This window comes from Styela clava, chromosome 9 (assembly GCF_964204865.1).
Source record: "Styela clava chromosome 9, kaStyClav1.hap1.2, whole genome shotgun sequence".
In the NCBI taxonomy this organism is placed as follows: domain Eukaryota; kingdom Metazoa; phylum Chordata; class Ascidiacea; order Stolidobranchia; family Styelidae; genus Styela; species Styela clava.
This window is the reverse complement of record NC_135258.1, coordinates 19,188,008-19,213,520: the sequence shown is the minus strand read 5'-3', so window position 1 is coordinate 19,213,520 and position 25,513 is coordinate 19,188,008. Positions and strand designations below refer to the sequence as shown.

The window sequence follows — 25,513 nt, the reverse complement described above, 5'->3', positions numbered from 1 at the left end:
GTATTCAAAACGCTAAAGTTACCGGATCTGAAAAAATTAAAGATTTTGCCTCTGTGTTTTAGCTGTTATTGCGAAAAAAATCTCGAGTTGCTCACACTTTTGCAAGTGGATTCAAAGTATTCGGTCCAAGATGACGCACATCCTGAACCCTGATAAACATACAATGTTCAGGTTGTGCGCCATCTTGGTACAAATACTTCAGGAGCGCCTTTTTGTTAAAAACAATTATTTCAAACTACATGGTTTAGTTTTGCATACATAGTAACATTGAATCTCCTTACAATGTCAGAAATTCAATTTTAGTAGAATAAATAGTAGTTTATTTCACTAATACAAGCCAATTTCCATCGACAGCATCTAGCCATTTTCTATTGCGCTCTTCAAACTACATTTGCGTTGCCGCGCACATTTCGTTTTCCTAGTTTAAGCTTAGGGACTTGGGAAATAATTTATTAGTTGAATTAGATTGGAATATTTGACCTCGTCTTTCACTCCGAACAAGGCCATGTAAAACCATCCACTGGTATCTAAAGATGTGTAACGTGTTTTCTTTTGGAAGAACCACAACCTTTCAGTGCTGCATTGACTTTGGCAAAATTAATATATCCTTGTGGAGATAGAAGGTATGCGTATGCGAAACCGAGATGTGTACCTGTTATGTCAACATAGTTGAGTCAAACGTTTTGAATACTAGCACATCACACACATTTTCCTGCGTGCTACGGTTGTACGTAGTAACGCGCACATTTTTGCGCACATGCATCAAATCCCACTTGATTATTGAGCTATAGGTTTTTGACGAGCTTTTGTGTATGATTTCATTCCATAGAATTTGTATGCTGTTCTAAAGAATACTAGTTTCAGCTTTTTCATTCATTCAAACCGCGTGTTGAAAGTAAGTTTTGTAATATTGCGTGTTGGTTTCCAACATCCTTAAATCGATGATGCCAGTAAATCTTTAATACAAAAATATCAGTAACATCTGCAATAAAAACAGCAGTACCCACTCAAATGACAGCTGGGGGATGGATACTCTTAGTATCTGCTCCATCGCGTGCCTCTTACAGTCTTACCAGTTTACATGAGTGCCAACTGGTATCTAAGTTCAGCCAGAGACATAGTTCTTAAAGTGTGTAGATGGGTATGATCTTTTTCACGCTGTTCAGATGGAAATGCGCGAATATATATAAGAATCGCTAATATTGGTTTGTAATGCGATGAAATCCAATCTTGGCATTTCTGCCTCTCGCAATTGCTGCGTATACTTATCGGGGAAGTTCTGTGGCGTGGTTATCAAAGGAAAAAAAACATGGGAGTATTTTTTTACTTCTCTACTACTATCAAACCTTGACATTTTGTGAAACTTTTTTCCTTGCAACCTTTTTTTAAAACATTCCCAACAACCACAATTAATTTTGTTATTAAACTTCCGAAACAAACACATAAAATCTTTAACAGATGCATATCACGAAGTAGATATTGCTGAATTGATCTTTATTTTACCATTTTTCATGTAATTCTTTTTGGTAAACCTGTTATCTATCGTAAATACAGCACATTTGACAATGTTGTAGTGTGACATTTTTGGCCTCACATTTTTGATATTTGTAGTTAGAGCTCTTGGGCTGGGGCTCTGTCAAATAAAGTTACATACGAAATATTGGTTATAAATTGCAAAACATGATCAGGTTGTTGGAATAACTTGGTATTTTACCACCCGTATATCATTCATTGTTGAGAATATTAATAAAATCATAAATTTTAAAATCCGTTTTTGTGAAATTTTTGTTGTAGCTGAATTCTAGGGACAGCATGACAACAGGCAAGAGAAGCATGGTCGCCTCTTTTAGTTTATGACAGGGTTTCTTAAAAGAGAACCCCGTCCTCCTTGGAGGCCGCTGATCGGTTATCTGGGAGCACGAACAAACAGATGGAAATGCGAATATATAATGTATTTTTATAGAAGAGAAGAAGCAAAAGTGTTGAGAGTCTTTGGTAGTTTGAAAAGCATTGGCATGGAAGATAAGAATGAACTACATTCTTTCCCAGGGATATACTATAAAATGTAGCAATTTTCTCATTACTGTTCTCGTGATATCATTATCTTTCACTGCGTCGTCGTGATCATCCCGCTGCATAACAGTTCTCGCTATCAAATAATTGACTGTTCTCCACCGGGTGTATATCCACTTGAACCACTGGCAACTGCATTAGCAGGCTTGTATTGTTAATTGCAACAAAAACGGGTATTTTGAAATAGTACTCTTTATTTTACGCGTATGTTTCGACAGTATTTCCATATACCGTATATAGGTCGCGACCCAAAGCTGGGCTTAACAAATACCTAAAAGTTATTGATTTTATTTCCTAGTAAATTCGGTGCTTGCGTAGTTTGTGCACCAAGATTGCGCACAACCTGAACATAGTAGTTACATAGTTCAGGTTGTGCGTCATTATGATGCACAAGTTTGACGAAAAACACAAATATCGAGCCGTAAAAAAAATTGCTCAAGGCTGCAAACTCCACACCCATGTAGAAATGATGGGCAATGACCCCAAGATGAATAATCACAAATAAAAAAAACTTTATGTCTGAAATCAAACTTGGGCCAAAAAGGTCCCCTTATCTGCCGGACTAATTCAAGGTATGATATGTTTGGGGTTAGTGTCAAAATATTTCATGGCGTGTATTTAACTGAGCCATGGTGTAAATCGGCATTTTTGTATTTGAAAAGTATACAGCTAATTAATTAATTCAGCTAAAACTAGTTACATAATGCGTGCAACAACTGATACTTTTAAAGCAGTGGTTCTCAACCTATTTCAGTTCGCGGACCGGTATAATTTCTAAACAATTTTTGCGGGCCGGCGGACGTTCAAACTTAACCAAAAATGTCATAAACACAAAATATAATCAAAAGAATACAATTAAGACAAAAGTAGACGGTGCAAAAAAAGAAAATTCAATTTAACGAGATATTTGCTGCTATTTTTTTGTTATTATACGTGTTAAACGCGGTTCTTATGAAGTTGCAAGGCAAAGTAGAGTGCAGACTTCCACACGATTTCGTTAGCTTTGCGGGTTTCATTGCGTCGTTTAAAGGAATTTTGGTGCAGACTAGGCACATGGGAAGCAGTACTTTTTTACGGCTGGGAGCAATAGTAATACCTAACTCCAATTGCTTCTTATCATACTGCATAATAAATTCTCCCTTTCGTTTTTTGCTTGTTTCTGCGTGAATCATATGAACATTGTTGCAAGGTCGTTTCTGAGCATATCGTTAAGTTGAAGTAGCAGTCTCTTCCTCTGTCCTGCCAACACCACTAACTTGATTTTCACTGCTGGGTTTCTTTTGAAGGAACTGGATAATACTTTGCTGTTTGTTTGCCTCCATTTTACTATCAAACTTCGCTAAATCATAGGCCTACTGGCAAATTACGGAACGTGCGAAGTTCTCAATCAGGTACCGTACTCAGGGTTGCCAGATCCCTGCGATCAAAGAAAGCCAAATCGAGACATAAAAGAGCCAGTACAAAAAAGTACAAAAGCCCCATGATTTGTCAGATTTTGAGCCTTTGGCACAATACTGATGCTGATTCACCAGTACGGTTAGTGAGTCACACAAACGTCTTTTCCCAATGAAAGTTGTATTTTCGGTTGCTATCATGGCGATTTTCACTTCAGCGGGATAAAGGGTTTAAAAGTAAAAAGGATTAATTGAATGGCAGCACCAGAATCAACATTCGACACAATACAGTCAAGCTGACATCTATATGAAACAGTTTAAAAAAATCAAAAAACCAAATAAAAAGAAATATATATCAAGCTTACAGTATTATTTTACCATTAAATATATACAATACAGGGCGCCGCTTCAGTATGTGATATACCCACATGTTTCTACTTAAACTTGTGATATACCTTGAAAAATTCTCCCTATATACTACTATTGAAATATTTTTTTATTTATAATGAAAATTAAGTTATACAACCATTTTATGGAAACAAAACTAAAAACTAACAAATAACACGCAAAACTATAAAAACGAGGCAACGTTTACAACCCTGCTTGAACATCTGTCTGAGCGGCTGCAGAAACTGCAATTATTTTTTCTTATTTGGTATGATTAAGGTAATAAACAAGGTATTGGATGCTCGGGGAAATCCAAATGTTAAGTAGCTAACTAAGTACCGGTAATAGGCTATTGTTACACACTAAATATTGTATTTCATATTATTTTAATAATAGACACTAGAATAGACTTGAAAAGCCAAAAATAGGGCCAACCGGAAATTCTGACGACAAACGTGTTTGAAAAATGGCAAATTTGGCGTTAAAAAAGCCAATATGGCAACCCTGAAACCGTACTATCAAACTCTTCCGTTATGACGTTAGCCGTCCTTATGAGGTCATAGACTAAACGAGCACCCAGTCAGTCGTCCAGTGCCTAAATGAGGACCTCTCACCAAGTTTGGTTGTTAGACGAATACCGGTACTACGAATCAATTGGAGTTTAAAAACATCACAAAATTGATGGACATGCCTTGCCGTCAATACTTTGTATTTTGCAATTTGCTTATAATATATCAATATTGAAATATATTTGGCGGACCGGCATCAAGGTTGCTGCGGACCGGGGGTTGAGAACCACTGCTTTAAAGCATTGTTTCCAAAACTTTCTTCTAGCAGCGCCCTCTTAGACAAGTTTTGAATACCAAATGCCCTCTTGACTAAAACGACCGAATAAATTCTGTGGAGTACATGATGTGACGCTGAGAATGATGCCATGACACAGGTTTGTATTAAAAAGATCAACGTCATCGTTTATTGTTCAACCATTTATGTGATTGAAGCTTTCAATTTTATATTTTTCCCAGTCTGTCCTTTTAGTCGAGATGTATGGTTGCCTTTGAAGTGTTTTTATACGAGTTCAATGACATCCAGATTAAATTATGATCACTTGCTAAATTTTCATGTAATATCTCCATCATGCATAAGTGGGCAATGTCTTTTGTTGTTATGCTTAAATCAATGACAGAGCTTTCATATTTCCCACTCTTGTAGGCATTTCATCATTTAAAATAACTAATGCATGGCTTTCAATGAATGATTTTGGCTTTCTGTGAACAATGCCAAATATTGTTTTGGGCATTGAAATCTCCACATATGATTACTTTTCGTCTGTGTATATTAAGAATTTCATTCAAAACCTCCTGTTTGATATTTACTCCAGGGTTGTTGAACAAATACATACATTGAACAAATAAAATCCATTAATTTCTATTGCCTGAATTTCAATTTTCGTTGTCGCAAGTTTTCACTGCTATTAAAGCATCCTCTTCCCCTCCTTCTGAGCCTGTCTTTCCTATAAATTTGGTATCTTGGTATGTCAATTTCGTCTTTTTGATTCAACCATGTTTCTTGTAAGCAGATTATATCTGGTATTTGATGTGTATGGTATATAAAATGAACTTATTCTGAAATTTTATTCTTGATGCTTCTAGAATTCCATTGTGAGGGCCATCAGGACGCTTCATTTTGGACTTTCTCATTCATTTGTACCAAATCTTCTATTTGATCAGTTGTTGTCATGTCAATTTTGAGTCTTGTTTTTGCTACCTCAGCAATTATCTTTGTTATATTATATTCAGTTGGTGTTTTCATTGCGACTATTCTTTTTAGGATATCTGTAATGAATTCGATCAAGCTCACTATGTCCATGGTTGATGTTCGTTGATTTGGATTCTGGTGAGTATGAAATCGATTTTTTTGTTATTGCCTGTTTTGATTGTGTTGACTCTGACTTTGTTCTCATTTGTTGTTTTTGATCATATTTTTGATTTTGTGGTTGTATAATTTTTTTTGCCTGAATTGTACGTGCTGCTTCAGCATAGGTCATGTTTCCTTGCTATTGTAGAATTTGAATGTTTTTTGCTTCTTATACTCTGGGCATTTTGGGCTAGAAGCACTATGATTTCCCAAGCATCAATAGCATTTGCTTGATATTCTGCACTCATCCGTAGAATGTTCCGATCCGCAATTTGCACGTTTTAATTTATTTTTACAAAATTTTGCAATACGTTCAAACCTTTAGCACTTGAAACATCGTGTGATGTATTGTTCCACCTTGAATCGTTCATAACTAGGGCTGGGAATGGTTAACCGGTTAACCGATTTCAGATGGTTAACGGTTACGATTTATTTTAACCGTTAACTGACATCTCAGGTACAAATCATCTTTATACCGTACAATTTCTTCAAATATGATTACGTCATCGCAAATTTATTTCTTGTGGCATTTTAATTCAAAAGAATATCACGAACTGCGTGGGTAAGGACTCAATAAATGTGAAAAATAATGGAAGTACCAAGATTGCTGATTAGGGGAATTTGACAATGATGAATTCAGAATCAGTTTTCGGTCGATTTCGAAATATATGGTTCACGATTTCAATGCAAAATCGGATCACGATTTCAATGCAAAACCGTCTTTTCTTAATATATATATAATATCTCGAAGTAGAATTTGCACATCGAACACTGAAATATTGTCACATAAATTACGTTTAACGACGGAATCGGGCTTTCTAAAATACTTCCACATGTCCGAACCACACCGTCTATTTATTGCAGCAGAGCAATCATGAAACTATCTTGATTCGTGAATAATTTTGAGGAATACCAGGATAAAAACACGCGAAATTGCTTTATAAGCATTGTAAATTAACAAGCTGAAATTATTGGTTATGACGTCAAACGCCCCGCGGCGGTTAACCGGTTAATTTCATCCGGTTAACGGTTAAAGTGTTTTCCCTGAAATTCCCAGCCCTATTCATAACCAAGAAATAAATGTGATGGTTTATTTGGGGAATAAAATGTGACTACAACTGTTTTTGTTTCTAACTTTTCCCCATTTTCTGAGTTTCTCATTATTCTACGAACCTGAGATACACCACTTCTAGTCCATTCATTTTTTAGTTCATCAGTAGTGATATCTAGATATATATTGCGCACTATTCCAGTAGACTTTTGTATCCATTTCTTGCATTCAACAGGGATGTTCTGAAATGTTTTAATTTTCTCTCTTCATCAGTTTTACATGTTATTTTTAGACAACATTTTTTTACAACATTCCCAAGAATTTGAGATATTTCTCTGCTGATTTTTTGACTGTTTAGATCTGCTAGCTTGTTTTCTTCGTTTTTACTGCTGACAATAGTTACATGTTGTTCTTTAATTGCTCTAATTTGTGTCATTATCTCTGTTGTTTCATTATTTTCATCGACAACTCTTTGTATCTAAATCTCTTCCGATGTGATGGATTAGCCAGTTCATTTCTTTGTATTTAAAGCTAGGTATTTAAAGCTTATTCTTAATCGAGGCGCTCTTCACAAAGCTAGATAACCTTAGTATGCATTTTTCTTTATAAGATCTTAACATTGATCTGTTAATGCGCGTCAATTACTGATTGATTTCTGGCGTTTTCCTCGCAACGCAAAAAAAAACGACATTTTTCTCGTTTGATTTATTGTATTTTACCGAGCACGAACAAAATCACGGATATCTCGGATAGCAAAGAGTTTCTAGTACATACTTAATTTGGATATCAAATTATTTTGTGGGAGCAAAGTAGGCTAAGTTATTTCTCTTATTGACCATCTAGTTAAAAAAAAATCTGGACATGGACTGATAACCGGACGAGAGCTATTTGTTAGAGGGACGAGGGATTCGTTGCATAATTTTTTACCTTTTCAACACAAACATAGTGTTTTACATGTGAAAGAAATAAAATTGGTTTCGCTTAAGTACTTACTGATTTAAGTTACCATCAACTTTAGAGGAGTACAATAGAACGGTAATATTTGGCCGATAAATAGAAAACTGCAAAATTTAATAAATTAGTATGTCTGTGCGTTGATGGTAGAAAATGAGATTTCACTAATCAATGGGCGATGGTTGAAATTTTAGTGAAATCAAGCTAGCTCCTATGTTTAGCAATCCATGCATCTTCCTACAGGATATGACAGTTCATCCATATTGAAGTTTTTATTCCATAAAACAATTTAAAACAATAATTCATATTTCTGTCGTTTCTCAAAGCATCCATTCAAATCATTAGATAACTCCAAATACCCGTTTAGTAGGCTCGCTCCGTCAAGAAGTATAAAAATAAAATATTAGATTATACCTGATTCAGACGCCCAATCGAGCCCAATTTTGAATACATTTTTATTAATGTCATACGACCCCCAAAATTTACCCAATATACAATAATTATATACCATTGGAAAGGTCTTTTAGAGTACTATACGCTAGATGTCACTGGAGGACCGTAAACTAAAACACCTCTTTCAAGAGGTCTCTCGTAACGTCAAAAAATAACAAAAATATTTACACTCTCTCATTCTATCATCTGTTGGACGTGTATAGCTATTGAAAAGCGCAAATGTGACTATACAGTTGACTGCACATTGGTTTTCTCTTTCATATGATACTAAACGCTTTTCGTTAGCTCGTGTCGTTGAAGCGTTTTGAAAATTTTCCGTTTGAGAAGTCACCACATCGAATCAGGCCAGGCTAGGCTTGATAGATCGATCGGTTGTTTGTTTGTGCTTTATCGCGTTGAAAGCTTTTGTGAGTCATAATAAAACATTTATTATGAATCATAAAAGCTTATAATCGTGAGACAAGGAGAATTTGCGAGATAAAACGCCTATGTGAACTAACTTTTTTTCGGTGAGGCAGCTGCGATCAAACGACTCGATATTTTTATACCTTCCTGACGTTGTGAGATGTCCACTCTCCTATGTTATGTAGCATATAAAAGGACCTTCAAAATAAGACCTTATCATACTAGCTTTTGTTATTGGTTAGCGCGCAACGCCAAGGTTTATTGAATTATTTTCTTGCTGTGCGACGTTTTTCTATCGCAGCGGGAAGTACACTCGTGAAATGTAAGCGATATTTTATTACTTCCAAATGTCATATAACGTTCATTCTTATATTGCTGGGTAGGAAATGAGCTATTCTTCCAAACAAGACCATAACAAACATTCCAGACCTCATGGTTTACACACAGCGTCTGAAATTGCGCTAATGCACCCTGTCGCTCAGAACAGGTTAAATATTAGTTACATACATGAGTCTAGTCAACTTTAGTACACTTTGAGCGCAACTTGAACAAAAAAAGAGAGAGCGAGACTCAGATGGACTAACACTCCTACCCTTATGTTGAGATAATTCTGCTCAATTATCCGGAGTTGATTTGCTACTAAGATTCCCCAACATTTTACTATTTCAGCAAATTTACCCGATCTTGTCTCGTAAAATTAGGACTTGAATCAAATCTTTGAAAATGATTTACAATTACTCAATGAGTTGCCTGGTTTTACTTTTTAAATATAAATATGCACAAGCAGCATTAACTTCTATTATATTTTCCGAATATGTGTAACAAAAAACTAACAACAAAACGGCATGGAAATTGTCACTATTTACAAAGACAACAAATCTTTCTTAATACTCCTATTATTCTGCATAACATTTTTATTAAGTTCCAAATATTTCAAATTTCTCAATAGTTATTTTTCTTTTATTTACCAATAACTCGATTGCATTGACTAGGATAAGCTTTAACGCCTTCCCAACCGTTTCCGAATTCGATCAACTTGTTACGTACTTTAAGAATCACTTCACCATTTGCTGATGGGGTTTTGGTTTGAACAAAAATTTCTTTATCGCCGTTCAGGTTACAACGAAGAATCAGATTATATGTCTTATAATCTGATAGGTAAAGAAAGGGATTTTGTATGACTGAATCGTCTTCAAGCACGATATTTCTATCGGCTCCCTCATTCGTATCTTCTTTATTAATTTCAGCAATTTCATCACTGACGCCTTTGTTATGTACGACGTGGAAAGTTGAGGGGGCAACACGATGAAATACACGCTCAACTTCTCTAATATTATTTGGATCTTCAACGTTGTAAATCTTAACGTAGACTGTGAAACCTGAAAAAAATATATGACCATTTGTAGAAAATTAGCTCCAGTCATGTCAGTGGTCATTTTTGCCCTGGTCACTATTTTACGAAAAATGTACAAGAACTCAAATTTATTGTTGTGAGCAGCCAGTAATGTATTCGAAGTATGATTTTTTTTTGATTGTAACGTAGTACTGCGAAAAATACTAGATAACATTTATTGTCTGTAGAAAATTAGAAATATTTTTTTCTAATGAATGTTTGAATATTTCTAATTATCTTTGTTTTATAAGTAGGACAAATCTGCATTTTCTTATTATTAACGAAAGACTCTTGTCAAATTTGTGTTATTTTTCTCCATTAGGTACTCCTGAAGTATGCGCAGCAAAATGGCGCACAACCTGAACTCGGGTTGTGTACCAGGTTAGGGTTCAGGATGTGCGACATCTTGGAGCACATACTTCAGGAGTACCAAATGGAACAAAATAAGACAAATTTGACAAGTGTCTTTCGTTATTAACAAGAAAATGCACTTTGGTTTTACTTATAAAACAAAGATAGATAAAAATATTCAAACATCCATTAGAAAAAAATATTTTTAATTTCCTACAGACAATATATGTTATCTAGTAGTTTTCGCAGTACCACGTTACAATAAAAAAAAAATCATACTGAAAAACTATGCTGAATTTGATAACAAACAACTATAAGCGTCTATTTTCGTTCATCAATTAATACTTATATATATATAATATATATATATATATATACAATCCTCACCTTGTTCAGTTTTTGTATTCGTTGACACTTCACAACGTATAACGTTATACATCTCTTGATTTTGGTGTACTGAAAGATACCAATCACCTTGCACATTTCCCATGTCAATTTCCTCGCTCACTTGAGGTAGTTGACAATAAGATACTGAAGATACCCGGGAACAAGTAAAAATAGAAGCAACGACCAAAGTTGTAATAAACATGGCCACCATATGCCTATGTTACTTTGACTGATTCGTATTTTAGGAATGATTGCAAAATCACAACTGAAGATTTTTACAGAGGTCTGTAGTTATATGGATGGCGCTATAAACAGCGTCACGTTAGAATCATCATTACACGTTTCCTGTTTACATAAATGATTGTCATGTCTATACATCAAAAATGCCAAATGCATTGAATTTTTCTTATTTTAGAGTAATTCAATGGGTATAGATAGACAATTATGATAATTTTAATAAAATCTGAATCTTTATGAAACTATATACATATACATTCACACTGGTCATGTTGAACCTGCATAAATACCAAACAAACATGAATTTGTCCACTAATGTCCCCACGATAATGTATAAAATGTGAAATCAGCAATAAACGAGAGAATTAGCTGGTGAGTTTATCTGGTTAATTTGACAAAAGTGAAGTTATCAAATATGAGTAACAAACACTACAATCGGCGCTCCAGAAGTATGTGTGCCAATATGGAGGTAACTAATTGTATTTGCCTACATAGACAGTCCTGGACTCGTAATAGAACTAAAATAAGGAAAATCGGAATAAAATTATGACCCAACTCTAACCTGGTGCTGATACCACGGTACCTACGAATGGCATATTTCTTTTTTTATTCAAGCCAGATCTCTGCGCATGCTTTGTCGAATGCGAGTTTTTATTTTTTGCTAATCTGAAAAGAAATGTACTCTATTACACGACTTGGATATATTTTTATTCAACTAACCTATTGCTAAGTTGTCCTAATGACATGGATATGAGTCAGAATAAAATATTACGCTGTAAAATTCGCGTATTGGTCATAATCCATGACTGGCCAATTCAACATCGAACGAAAGGTTCTCTGAAGGGTAACATGATTAATTTTCTATGCACGCAGAATAATGTAAAATATTTTTAATCGAATCCATATGTCATCCTTAGAATGCATAAATAGTTCAACGACCTTGGCTTTTAATTTTATTTACTTCAAACATGACTGAAATTCCTCTATTCATATAAAGTTGAGCTGGTATAATGGCGTTGCCATAGCTATGGTTGTTTCTTCAGTTTACCTAGGCGTCTTAATAATGCTATCGTGCGAACTCTTTGGAGAGAGCGTTGGAATGTACATGAGAAAAATAATAGGTGATTGACATCTTCAAAACGCGAAACTTAGGAGATATACAATCTTATAATATGTAACGTGTAAAGTAATATGAAAACCTAATATGGTATGGTTGCATTCTCTTGCCCTAAAGAAAAGGTCAGCTTCGTGGAAGACACAAGATTTTGCTTCTTGATTCTAACTTCGACATTGGCCTGTCTAAATTGGATTTTATACATGACTTTCTTTGTTTGGAAAACGTCAACTGATCAATAACATTCTCTTTTAAGACGAGACCGAGAATCATGTCTAATGTGTTTCAAAATCTTTTGAAATTTTGTTTATGCATGAATATGTTTTGTCTGCAACTCTTCTGCAGCTTGCGAATGATGCGTATGATATGCGCTGTTCTGTCGAAATTTTTCTTTTAATCGACCAGAACAGGCAGCTATATTATTTATCTAACAAATATATATGGTCCATGTATGTTACGAATAATAAATATAATGCTGCAAAAATCTCTTGTCGATTAGGATTCATGAATGGTCAATTTAATATCGAACGAAAGGTTCTCTGAAGGGCAACATGATAAAGCATTCATTCCAGGTGTAATTCGTTTGGAGCAAATGTCAAAATATTTCATGTGGTGTATTTAACTAAGCCATGAAGTGAATCATCAATTTTGTTTTTCAAAAGTATTCAGCTCTGATTACACAATACATGCAACAAATACTACTTTTAAATATTGTTTACCATTCTTTATTCTAGCAGCGCTCCTTTGAACAACTTTTTGACTAACAAACATCCCCCTGACTAAAAAGTCGAAATAAATTGAGGCCCCAGCAATCTTTGGGTTCGGCCTCTCACCTATGATTACCCCGCAAAAATTCCCAGTTTATCTTGAATACAACAAAATGACCAAAAACCAGAGTTTGTTGATGATTATCAAAGCGCAGAATAATGTGAAATATTTTTAACCAAATCCATATGTCATTCTTAGAATGCATGAATAGTTGAACGACATTGGCTTCTAATTTATTTATTTCAAACATGACTGAAATTCCTCTATTTCTATAAAGTTGAGTTGGTATAATTGCGTTCCCACAGCTATGGTTGTTTCTTCAGTTTACCTGGGCGCCCTAATAATACTATCGTGCGAACTCTTTGGAGAAAGCATTGGAATGTACATAAGAAAAATGATAGGTGATTGACATTTCCCAGACGCGAAACTTAGGAGATATACAATCTTATAAGATGTAACGTGTAAAAAAATATAAAAACCTAAAATGATATGGTTGCACCCTCTTACACTAAAGAAAAGGTCAGCTTCGTGGAAGATACAAGGTTTTCAAACTTTTTGCTTTTTAATTATAACTTCGACATTGGCCTGTCTGAATTGGATTTTTTTCATGCCTTTCTTTGTTTGGAAAACGTCAACTGATCAATAACAATTTCCTTCAAGACGAGATCGAGAATCATGTCTAGTGTATTTCAAAATCTGAAATTATGTTTATGCATGAATATGTTTTGTCTGCAATTCTTGTACAGCTTGCGAATGATGCGTATGATTTGCGCTGTTCTGTCGCAATTTTCCTTTTAATCGGCTAGAACAAGCAGCTATATTATTTATCTATCAAAAATGTATGGTCCATATATGAGTCAGATATTAAATATAATGCTGTAAAAATCTTTTATTGATCATGATCCATGACTGGCCAATTCAACATCGAACGAAATATTCTCTGAAGAACAACATATTAAGCATTCATTCAAGGTGTGATTTGTTTGGGGCAAGTATCAAAATATTTCATGTGGTGTATTTAACTGAGCCACGGGAAAAATCATCAATTTTGTATTTCAAAAGTATTTAGTTCTGACTACACAATACGTGCAACAAATAAGACTTTAATCATTGTTTCCCAAACTTTATTCTAGCAGCGCCCCCTTGAACAATTTTTTGACTAACAAACGTTCCGCTGAGTAAAAAATCGAAACGAATTGGGAGGCTCGACTCCATCTATCTTTTGTCTCGGGATTATGGCGCATCGTGATGAGCGTTAGGACTACGCTTACCATCTCCTCTCTGATTACCCTGAACTGGTTCGAATCCCGGGGCAGCGCCCCCAAAAAGCCCAATCTGACGGCCATTCCCTTCTCCTAATTGCCTAATTCGCAGTCAAGGCCCCAATATTTATCGCAAACGCCCACAGAGGGCGTTTTCGCCCTCTTTGAGAACCGCTACTTTAAACCATTTACAGTAGAATACGAACCGGTAACTATCGTAGTTCATCTGCACTACACAAATATTCATGGTCTTTGTTCAGCAATATACATTTAATCTTGTAAATTATGCTCCCTAGAGATGAATCAAAGTTCAGGAGGTAAACTATGTATGGACACTTGGGTCACGCCAGATCGAAGTACCATTGAAAAAGGGTTTGGATTTCGATGAGATTCGCAAATTAAATATACAATATGCTAACCTATATATATATATATATATGATTTTTTTTTGCAATTCTAACAAATTAAACAAAACTGCTCAGATCGACGTGCAAAGCTCCGTTCTGTGGACCTTGATTTGGATGCTTCCAGTGAGCAAGTTTTTGTCAATTAGATTCAAAATTTCTTGTTTATCTTGAATACAACAAAAATCAGAATTTGTTGATGATTATCAAAATTTTCTATGCACGCAGAATAATGTAAAATATTTTTAAACGAATTCATACGTCATTCTTAGAATGCATAAATAGTTGAACGACCTTGGCTTTCAATTTTATTTATTTCAAACATGACTAAAAATTCCTCTATTCCTATAGAGTTGAACTGGTATAATGGCGTTGTCATGGCTATGGTTGTTTCTTCAGTTTACCTAGGCGTCTTAATAATACTATCGTGCGAACTCTTTGGAGAGAGTATTGGAATGTACATGAGAAAAATGCTAGACGATTGACATCTTCCATCCTCTTATCGATCAGGATCCATGACCGGCCAATTCAACATCGAACGAAAGGTTCTCTGAAGGCAACATGATAAAGCATTCATTACAGGTGTTATTCGTTTGGAGCAAATGTCGAAATATTTCACGTGGTGTATCTAACTGAGCCGTGAACTAAATCATCAAGTTTGTATTCAAATGTATTCAGCTCTGCTTACACAATACGTGCAACTAATAATACTTCAAAATTATTGTTTCCCAAACTTTATTCTAGCACCTCTTTGGACAACTTTTTGACTAATAAACACCCCCCTGACTAAAAAGTCGAAATAAATTGAGGCTCCATCAATTTTTGAGCTTGGCTATCTGGCGCATGGTGCTAAGCGTTAGTACTATACGCTTGCCATGATGCGTACGATTTGCGCTGTTCTGTCACAATCTTCCCTTCCTCCGACAAGGACAGGCAGCAATCATATTATTTATCTAACAAATATGTATGATCAATGTACGTGTCAGATATGAAATATATTGCTGTAAAAATCTCATGTTGAACATGATCCTTGACTGGCCTATTCAACATCGTACGAAATATTCTCTCAAGGGCAGGATGATAAAGCATTCGTTCAGAGTATGCTTTGGTTGAAGAGAGGACGAAGAAAAGAGCATGAGATATGTCTTTTCTCGCAAGTGTAATGGGTGGTAGGATTCCTATAATACAAACTCGAACGTTTACAGCGACAAATAAATAGGTCAAGCATTGATGTTGTCAGCTAGAACTTGACTCATTTGTTTATCTTGTAATGCAGATACTTTATCAATCATCACAAATGGTTAGTGAGGATTTTCGCAAAACACAAGTTGATGTGGACTATACCCATACATATTATGTAGTGAATTTTCGTCTGACAATGCCCAACTAAGAGCAGTCTCCCAATCGATCCTTTCGTTGTTTTTGATCTTTAGAGCAACGTCTCAGTTAATATGTGATTGTGTCTTTTTACCATCCCATTGCTCCAATAACTTTGACCAGACTTAGCACTAACCCTTATGGCAAAATATTCCGCCATATATATCTTTAAATTATGAATGAACAGTATTTATATTAGTGACCAGTAAGACATGCAATGTAATAATGACATAACAGTAATGATTACTGTAAACAAAAGCATAAGATTCCAATGGGGAGGTTTTCACAAATGCTGAGATAACGAACGCGTATAATCTAAAAAAAGAAACTATCAGTTTTATTTTTGATGGCGACCCACAAACTCGAGGGATAACAATTGTGGTTGAATGATTTTTATATTGTGTGTACGATTTTCATTTCGTTCATAAAAAATTCATTTACTTTCACTCAAATGTTATCATGTTAGGACTGCTTGTGTACTTCGGTGGGATACGCAAAATTTCGACTTTTTTTTTTCTTTTAATTCTGATTAGTTCAGCTCCCATATTTAGCAGGAAGGTCTTTATTTGAGAATTATACTTGTGGAGCTTCATGCTGAACAAGGGAGGGGCTCTGTCACAGACCATAGTGTCTGCTCTTATGTTTATGTACTATTATGCTGACCCCTTGATGCTGTGTTAACATCCGAATTTTTATTATAAGACTCCGATCACTCATTACGTGTGTAAGAGAAAATATATCTCTTGCTCTCTTATTCGGCCGTTGGACCGGATGCCTGCTTTTTGGTCGTGTATGCTAACAATCACAGTAGCAAAAATTATGTGTGACAATATTATTATTTGACCTCATCTTAGTCAGAAACAGTTTCTCTTTATTTTTATTTGGGTATGCCAAATGTGATTTCTCTTGCTATCTTGAATCACGGCACTCACGTAGGAGCGTTGGAAAGCTAAAAAATCTTTTTAACCCAATCCCGCACGTAAGGATATTTTAATTGGGTTTGATTCGTTATGGACGAACGTCCATATCATTGTGTGATTCTTGCTCCTGGTATCAAGTTGTTGCAGGCTTAAAAATCGTCAATGTAAAATTTGCTGTCCGAGTCCTATACTGTCGATTTCACTTTTATAAAAATATTAAATAGGTAATTGATAGATAAATAAATAAAATTATCATTGATTTGACTTGTTGCCATCAATAGGTAAGTTCATTTAATATGGAGAATATGTCTTCCAAGTGAGCAATATCAATCCTCACTACTATAACATTTTTCGCGAGACTAGGGTCGCAAATTTGCAAGAATTCAGCAACAGCAACAGAGCGAGTAAAATCGTGTAAAGCAGTTCCATTGGAAAGCCATCTTACTTTGGTGTGGAGTAGTAAGAACTCAAATGCTTCATCATTCGCATTGCCTAATTGTTTAAATTAAAAAATGACGGCCGCAAATATTTTTGGCCAATAAATCTTTCTGATGAATTATAGCTTACAGTTCATCCCTACATTTTACCCTTCGAACAACGAAACACGCCGTAGGACATGAAAGGGCTACGGTCAGTGAAGCGTCAATAAACGTAAGCTATTTAACGCAGGCTCCAATCTCACAGCTAGGGCTGCCTCAGTGATCAGACCTGTCTCTGATCATTGCCGAAAACCATTAGGAACACAACTCCATTTCTATCATCAATGTCCTGTGTCTTCAAAATACTATCCGGAAAAACATCGAGATACAGCTTCCTAGAGTCCGACCTATATCACTTTTTGGCGCCGATACCGATATATCGGCCAGCTAGTGGCCGATACTGACATATTGTAAGCTTTTAAATGGTCTTTTATGATGTACCTCGTGAGTCTGTAGTTTCATTTCAATATTTATCATCATTGCAGTGAGGCTTTTATTTAACTTACTCTAGTTAATGCTTGAACAAATGTTATTCTGTAACTTTTACTGCAACTTCAATACCAGTCTAGCCTTTTCCGGGAGAAGAAATTGTTAATCTTACGTTTTTTAATATAACTGTGGGCATATGTTAAAAAAACATTTAAAAAATGAGCAATGACTGGAGATATAATGCCAGCAATAATTTTAAGAAAGTAAGATGAAATATTGTCAGCTCCAACAGCTTTTCCTTTTTTTAATGCCAGAATCGTGTTGAAAACCTCATTGACAGTAGCTGATCGTAGGTATATTGATTCTTTGGTGGGTGATTGAAGAAATTTTTTACAACATTTATTTGTGGGAGGCACACTGTCTACAAGGCTTTTACCGGTTCTTTTGAAGAAATGGTTGAGTTCGTTGGCAATTGCACGAGAGTTAGTGAAGCTTGAGATCTCTAATTGCAGTGTTCGACTCCTGATTTATATTAACAATATATTTTATTGTTTGTCAAGTGTGTTTATTGTCCCGTCTGTTATCATGTACTTTTTCGAAATAATATTTCTGTTTTGATCTTCGTATAATGTGAGCCAGAGTATTCTTAATATTTTGATATTCCACTCGCTGCCTCGGGGTCTCGCTGCCCGGGTATGTATTGTTTCTTGTGAAACATTGTTTTACGCCTTATTGATGCTAGAATGCCTGATTATTGGCCAGCCTAAATAACATGTGGGAGCATGTTTCCATTGATGCATGCTTATCGAGTATGCTTTTTAACAAGTCAATACATGAGTTGGAACGTTTGATTGAAAGTGGCATTTGATAATTCCGTTGTCATGAGAATATCAAAAGCATTTTCGACATCAAGTCTGAAACTTTCTTTACAAAAGTATGACATTCTACGTTTTATGTAAGTCTTAGCAAATTTATTGGTTGTATCAATATTAAAAATGCAACATATAATGAGAAATTGGAGGAAAGATGTATTGTATTCGTGTATATGTGGTCTATTAAGGTAGGGGTCCGCAACTACGGGGTCGCGACCCAAATTTGGGTCGCGAAGCACTCCGCTCTGGGTTGCAAAACAATTTAAATTTCTTATAAATATGAGCTATGTAAAATATAAAATTGAAGTAACAATAAACGTTTCAGAAGCGCTCAGATACTTTTGCCATTCAGACAGTCTTTCGTGGTTGTGAATATTATCTCGTTTTCGTGTGTTGTTTGTTAGTTTTTAGCTGTGTTTTGGTAAATATAAGTCGTAATCAAATAACTCAATAATCATTTTGCTCTGTCGAAGTTTTATTTTAAATGCAGTAATCAAAAATTAATTTAGAAATAGCTGTGATAGACTAGGCCAAACTTTTTATAGACCCATGTAAACGAAAGGTTGTTAAATATAAATGTATTAAATTAAAATGATAGTTTGAAACATATAAACCGTCAACCGTTAAACAGCGTGAACTCGCAAAACCATTATTGAAATAAGAACCAATAATTTTGCAATGGTAGAGTATAAAGCGGAAGAATTTTGCCGGGATAGAAAATCGGGGAAACATTCATTACGTAGATGTTTGCATTGTCAATTGGTATTATCCTACTACGTAGGTAGACAATTGTATTGTTTCGAAGCAATGCGAGGTTAGCAGTAGTCGTGTGGAATTGCGTGTTAAATATATACAGATGATGAGATTTGTCCATTCTAAATTAAATAGTTAGGGTGCTGTTTACATTTGTTATTGTAAGGTATTCTTGGTTAAATTCAAAATTTAGCGGGGTTAAGAATCTTAAAGGTAGTTTTAGTCACAAATTATGTTGGCAAACTGGTTACTGAAGAATACTCCAAAAACGTCGCGAGCGGAAGATACAACGGAGAAATTAAGTGAGAACAGAACACCGCATGCACCTTCAGACATCTTTTCGTCTTCAAGCAGTGGGGATCAACGCTCGACAAAAGATTCATCTCCTCACCCTCATCGGATAGAAATACATCACTCAAACCATCCTTATAAGCAGAAGTACAGCGAGGAATTTATAAAGCTTAGTTTCACTTGTATTCTTATAAATGATGAGTCACGTCTTCAACGTGTTTGTTCCGGTGTTCTTGCCAACGAGAGCCTGAAAGCAGTGAGATTGAAACGCCATCTTACAGCCAAGCATCCAGTATTTATTGACAAACCAATACATTTTTCCGCCGATCAGAAAAATAATTGTTAGGCGAAAGAAAACAATGACATAGTCTCACAATCTTAGAAAAATCTCAAAAAGCATTGTATGAAGTGGCATATTTAATCGCAAAAGATAAAAAACCACACACCATTGGAGAAACACTAATCAAAACTATTGCAATTAGTCAAATAATGAATAGAGACAAGGTAACTGAGGAAATGAAAGAAATACCAATGTCTGGAGATACCATTCGCCGACGTATCCGCAAAATGGGCCAAGATATTAGGTGCCAACTAATTGATAGAGTCAAAGGAGGAAAATACGCTTTGCAATTGGGTGAATCCACGGATACGTCTGGTTTAGCGCAGTTGATTGTGTTCGTTAGGTATATAAGTTACTCATGTGCTTGGCGCTTTCTGGAACATGCACTGGTCAAGATATATTCTCAGCAGTGGCAACGAGACTACAAAATGATGGATTATCATGGGAGCGGTGTATTAGCATTTGTACTGATTGGGCTGGGGCGATTGCGGAAAAACAAAGGTTTTTAGCTAGAGTATTACAAATTGCACCTCATATCAACTTTACGCATTGCATTTGCCATAGGGAAAATCTGGCTAGCAAAACATTGGACACACCAGGGGTCCGCAAATACGGAGTCGCGGAGCTCTCCACGCTGGGTCGCAAAACAATTTAAATTTACCATAAATATAAGCATCGCTTCTGTGTACCGAATTTAGCTATAACAACTATATAAAACTCTAATTATAATTATGGATTTTCCCCCGAGCTTAGACTTCCTTCATTTACTGCCGTAACATTGGCCAATCAGCATATATAAGTGCAGAATTTGACGTAACAATAAACGTTCTAAATTTAGGTTGATATTAAATTTTAAAAAAAAGTGATGTTATTAAAAGAACGTATTTCTTACTTTTAGCCTACTGCGATTTTGTAGTTGTCGATTTTGAAAACCCGATCTCACATAAATGTAAAAATTCCTGTAAAAGCTTTTTTGCAATGCCGGGGTATTCAGATAGCAGTATTGCCCAAAAGATTGCCAAAGTATCTACCCTATAAATCGCGAAGACTCTTTTCAACTCATTATTGTTTGAAATTTCAATCAACTATAGATGTTATTAGGACATTGTCCGTCTTGTGCGTCACGTTTTCTGCGGACCGGTAGTAACCTTTCCGCGGACCGGCGATTGGCCGCGGCCGGTGGTTGTCGACCACTGATTTAGTCATTCAGACAGATTTTCATGGTTGTGAATATTACCTCGTTTTGTCAATTTTCGCGTGTTATTTGATAGATTTTAGCTGTGTTTTGGTAAATATAAGTCCTAAAGTCGCAAAACCATTCTTGAAATAAGTACCAATAATTTTGCAATGGTAGAGTGTAAAGAGGAAGAATTCAAGAGATCAAAAGTCGGGGAAACATTCGTTACTTAGTTGTTCGCATTGTTATATATATCCTACTACGTAGACTTTATGTTCTCAAAGTGGACTCCGTTAAAGACTCTTTGGGTCTCCGCGAGCTATTTGTTTACTTGAAAACTGTCCTTGACCCACTGCCCGACCTCCCTCAACTTCCCTATCCTCGACCCACCGCCCTATCTCCCCGACTTTCGCATTCGCGAACCACCTCTCTATCTCCTTTCCTAGTGCCCAATCTGCCTCAACCTACCTATCTTCGACCCATTGCCCTACCTAGCACAACTTACCTATTATTGACCTACGATGCTATACTATTCAATACCTGACCTAACGGCGCTTTATTTACGACCCGATCGCCACACTGAACTTTACTATCTTGCGACCAACTCCCATGCGTTATACTGGTCGTGTATGCCAATGAGATGATTTAATCGTACGTCGACAAAACATGATTGACGGCATTCGTATAATATGTAGGCTGGAATCTCAAATGGTAAACAATAACCATAATTGGCAGTTTAAAAATGTGTTACTAATTGGGCTACTGATGGCTTCTTGTTGGGAGTGACGGTTTTCTAAATTTTAACAAGCCGTTTTATGCCCTTAACAATGGCCGCAAGATGTTAAAGTTCATTTTGACAATCGAGTCGTGATCATAGCGCCGTTAGGTTAGATACTGAGTGGTATAGCGTCGTGGGTCGTAGATAAGTAGGTTGAGGGAGGTCGGATAGTGGGAAGTTTGAGGCAGATAGTGCAGTGGATCGAGGATAGAAAAGTTGAGGGAGATAGGGCGATGAGTCGAGGATAAAAAGGTTGAAGGGAATAGGAAGGTTGGGGGAAATAGGACAGTGGGTCGAGAATAGAAAGGTTGAGGCAGATTGGGCGGTGGGTCGAGGATGGGGAGGTGGAGCAGTTGGGCGAGGGAGACAGGGCAGCGGATCGAGATTAGGAAAGTAGAGGGAGATAGGGCATGGGGTCGAGGATTTGAGTTGGGATGACTGTATAACTTCATTGGCTCTAAAGTCTAAACCAGAGGTCAGTAAACTTTAACTTTTGTCGTTCGCCGGCCAAATTTTGTCACGTAAAGAATATATTCGTCAATAAATCTGTTTTGTTAATATAATTCAGTGAAGCGTCGCGGGCCGAATCCGGCCCGCGGGCCGTAGTTTGCCGACCCCTGATCTGAACCCTTCAATGAAAGTTTGATCCTTGTCCCAGCACTGCATCTAGAAATCACTGATACATTTATGCATAGACCGAATTCGATATGAAGGTATCAAATATAATTAGCTTGCGAAACATTGCGATAATCCCAAGTGCTGGAAGAGCAACTCGAAAATACGATTTCAATCCATTCATTGCTAGTAGACGATAAGTATTTCATGGTTGCCGTAGTATATTAGTCAACTCAAAAACGAGCAACGATGAACACAATTGAATTGATATGACAAAACATTTTAAATTCACGGATCGGCCATGGATTGAGCGATGAGTGTTGCTCGGTAATTTTCTATTCTGGACCCCTCCCTTTTAGAAAACCACGACTGCTGTGCCCTTAGTTATAGATAATGTTATATTTGAATCACTACCACATTTCAACACCACCGTCGTAAAATTTTATTAGTGACGTCAATGCTTCTTCACAGATATAAAATCAACCAAGTCAGTTTTTAAGGTGACGAATAGCTCGCGGAGCCCTAAGGCTCCGTATGGAGCACTTATAGCAGTGGGGATCAACGGCCGACAAAAGACTCCACTTCTCACTCTCATCGGATAGAAATACATCACTCAAACCATACATATAAGCTGAATAACAGCGAATAATGTATAAAGATTGGTTTCACGTGTATCTTACAGCAAAGCATCCAAAATTCATTAAAATACCAATTGATACATTTTTTCCCGCCTATCAGCGTTTTCATACATAAAATACAATTACAGATCAGGCTAGAGGTAGAAAAATATCTTGGAGTTGCCGTCTCCCAAATTAAACCTCAATTTGATATGTTGTGTATTAAATACAAATCTTATAATTTGCATTAGTCATAATAAACGCCAATATTCACAATTTTATGTGATAGGTTTCATATAATTTTGTGCGAGAAAAATGCTAGTGTCGACAATAGTCTTAAAATCGATGACTAATTACATGTTCACCAAATGCTTGGGTCGCGAGAAGTTGGAAAATTTTTTTTGGGTCGCGCTAAAATGTAGTTGCGGACCCCTGTATTAGGGTGCTGACTCTTGTGGGGTGAGTAATTATGGGAACAACCAAGTGAGATAAAAGCATGTATTGATTAGTCGGTGTTTCATGGGCTAGTAGATAATATCGCTGCGAGGTTGTTTGTATACAACTCCAAAGATGATTTTTGTCTGAGAATTGGTAAGTGGAAAGCCAACCTAAATTCATAGATCCTCACAATCATGGTAATTTAGATCACATTGATAAATTTCATAGAAATGAATATCTGTCCGAATGAACAGAACAACACCCCCATCTTTGGTAGAAGATAGGTTATGAATAGAATTGTATCCAGTTATATTAATATTACAGATATGCAAATCGGTCAACTTAGTTTCGCTAAAGGCGATTATGTGGGGGGCGTGATGAAAGCCAGTTAACAGTTGAATTACACTATCGATCTGTTTTGAAATGGATCTGACATTTAGATTAATTATAATTCATTCAGTAGATTTGAATTTGGTGAAGGTATTTTTAATAGTACCTTGCTAACGGCGATTGTACAGCCAAGGGTAAAAAAACCTAGCCATGGTATTTAAGATTTGGCATGGAAATAGCCGTGCTGATGGTTGGCGTAAACATGGACTCTATTGTTCTTCGTTTAAAGAACATGCTTCAAATAGGGCAGGGGTCTCCAACACGCGGCCCGCAAAGCATTTTTTGAGTTTTATCGTGTTATTTAACATCAAGAGTCTGGCACAACAAACTGTTAAAAGTAAAACAAAACTTCCCCCCGTTATTCCACTTTACCACGTTCATGTTTTATTCTATTGTAATAATTAAATTGTGAATTCAGTCATTTCATTTCGCGTTTTTATCATGACGAAATAAACAAGTTTCGGTCAGATCATGGAAGTGTGCAGTTGTGAATCATTAGTTGATTATATCTGCAGTTAGGGCAAAACTAGATTGTTATAAACTTATGGATCATTACACAGGGGAAAATACCATGTTTAAAATGAAACAATTTGTCACAAAAAGGTATCGCAAATAAAATGTTCACTGATGAAACAGAGAAATTTTTCTCAGACATAAACAAAACTTGTGAAGATTCGATGAAAGCAAACTTTGCCATAAGTAAGATGATTGCGAAATCGACGCGTTCATTCGTTGAGGGAAGCTTTATTAAAGAGTGTATGTTGAAGGCTTGTGAACTAATTTTTTAACAATGAGAGTTAACAAATTAGCCTTTTGCACACGACTAATGGATGAGAGTTTGTGTGCTGTCTAAAGACCAGCAAACCAACGCAAAATAAGTCTAAACATCGAGTCTCTCTCTCACCGCTGCAAAACGGTGCCAAATAACCAACACAAGTAAACGAATATGTTTCATGTCTCGCTTTTGTGTAAGATTCATGGGTAATTTCAACAAATATATTCAGATTTACTTTGTTAATTTTTGTATAATTAGTTAGTTTGGGGCCCGTGTCGCCCGACTTGTAAAACAAATGGAGAGAATTATCGTCGATCAACACTAGTCACCCAATTATGCCTGCTCCAGCTCCAACAGTCCCGATTCTTTTCAATCTACCTGTTGGGCAGTTATCGACAACGAATATGACGGCATTCTCTTTCGATGTAGATAAAATCTAACATCAAAGTAATCAACTCCAATTTAGTGAAAAGCTGTATCCGCGATTATTGCGATGGCCGATACGGGGTTGATTGTCCAGCCAGTTACGTCGAAAGGTGGATGCTGGTAGCCCAAATGAGGATCTACATACTCGGCATGAAAGTTGAATGGGAGCCATACAGTAGTCGAAAGTTGACTTTGGCCGTTTCAAACGGGAGTTACTATCGGTATCGCCTGCAAGGACAATTAACTACTTGGCAATGCTACGATTCCTTCACTACGTCGGCACCAA

At 36.2% G+C, this 25,513-nt stretch overlaps 2 protein-coding genes across 2 annotated transcripts in view; one reads left to right on the top strand and one right to left on the bottom strand.

Moving 5' to 3' along the window:
• LOC120339668 (ras-related protein Rap-1b-like) overlaps window positions 1-25,513 on the top strand; it is a 352,566-nt gene that overhangs the window by 211,787 nt on the left and 115,266 nt on the right. The window lies entirely within an intron of this gene.
• LOC120339882 (uncharacterized) lies at window positions 9,419-11,004 on the bottom strand. The gene is made up of 2 exons (XM_039408113.2): window positions 10,766-11,004; window positions 9,419-10,013 (listed from the first exon to the last, which is right to left on the bottom strand). Exons 1-2 carry the CDS (start codon window positions 10,974-10,976, stop codon window positions 9,595-9,597), a joined length of 630 nt encoding a protein of 209 aa, XP_039264047.2. The 5' UTR covers window positions 10,977-11,004; the 3' UTR covers window positions 9,419-9,594.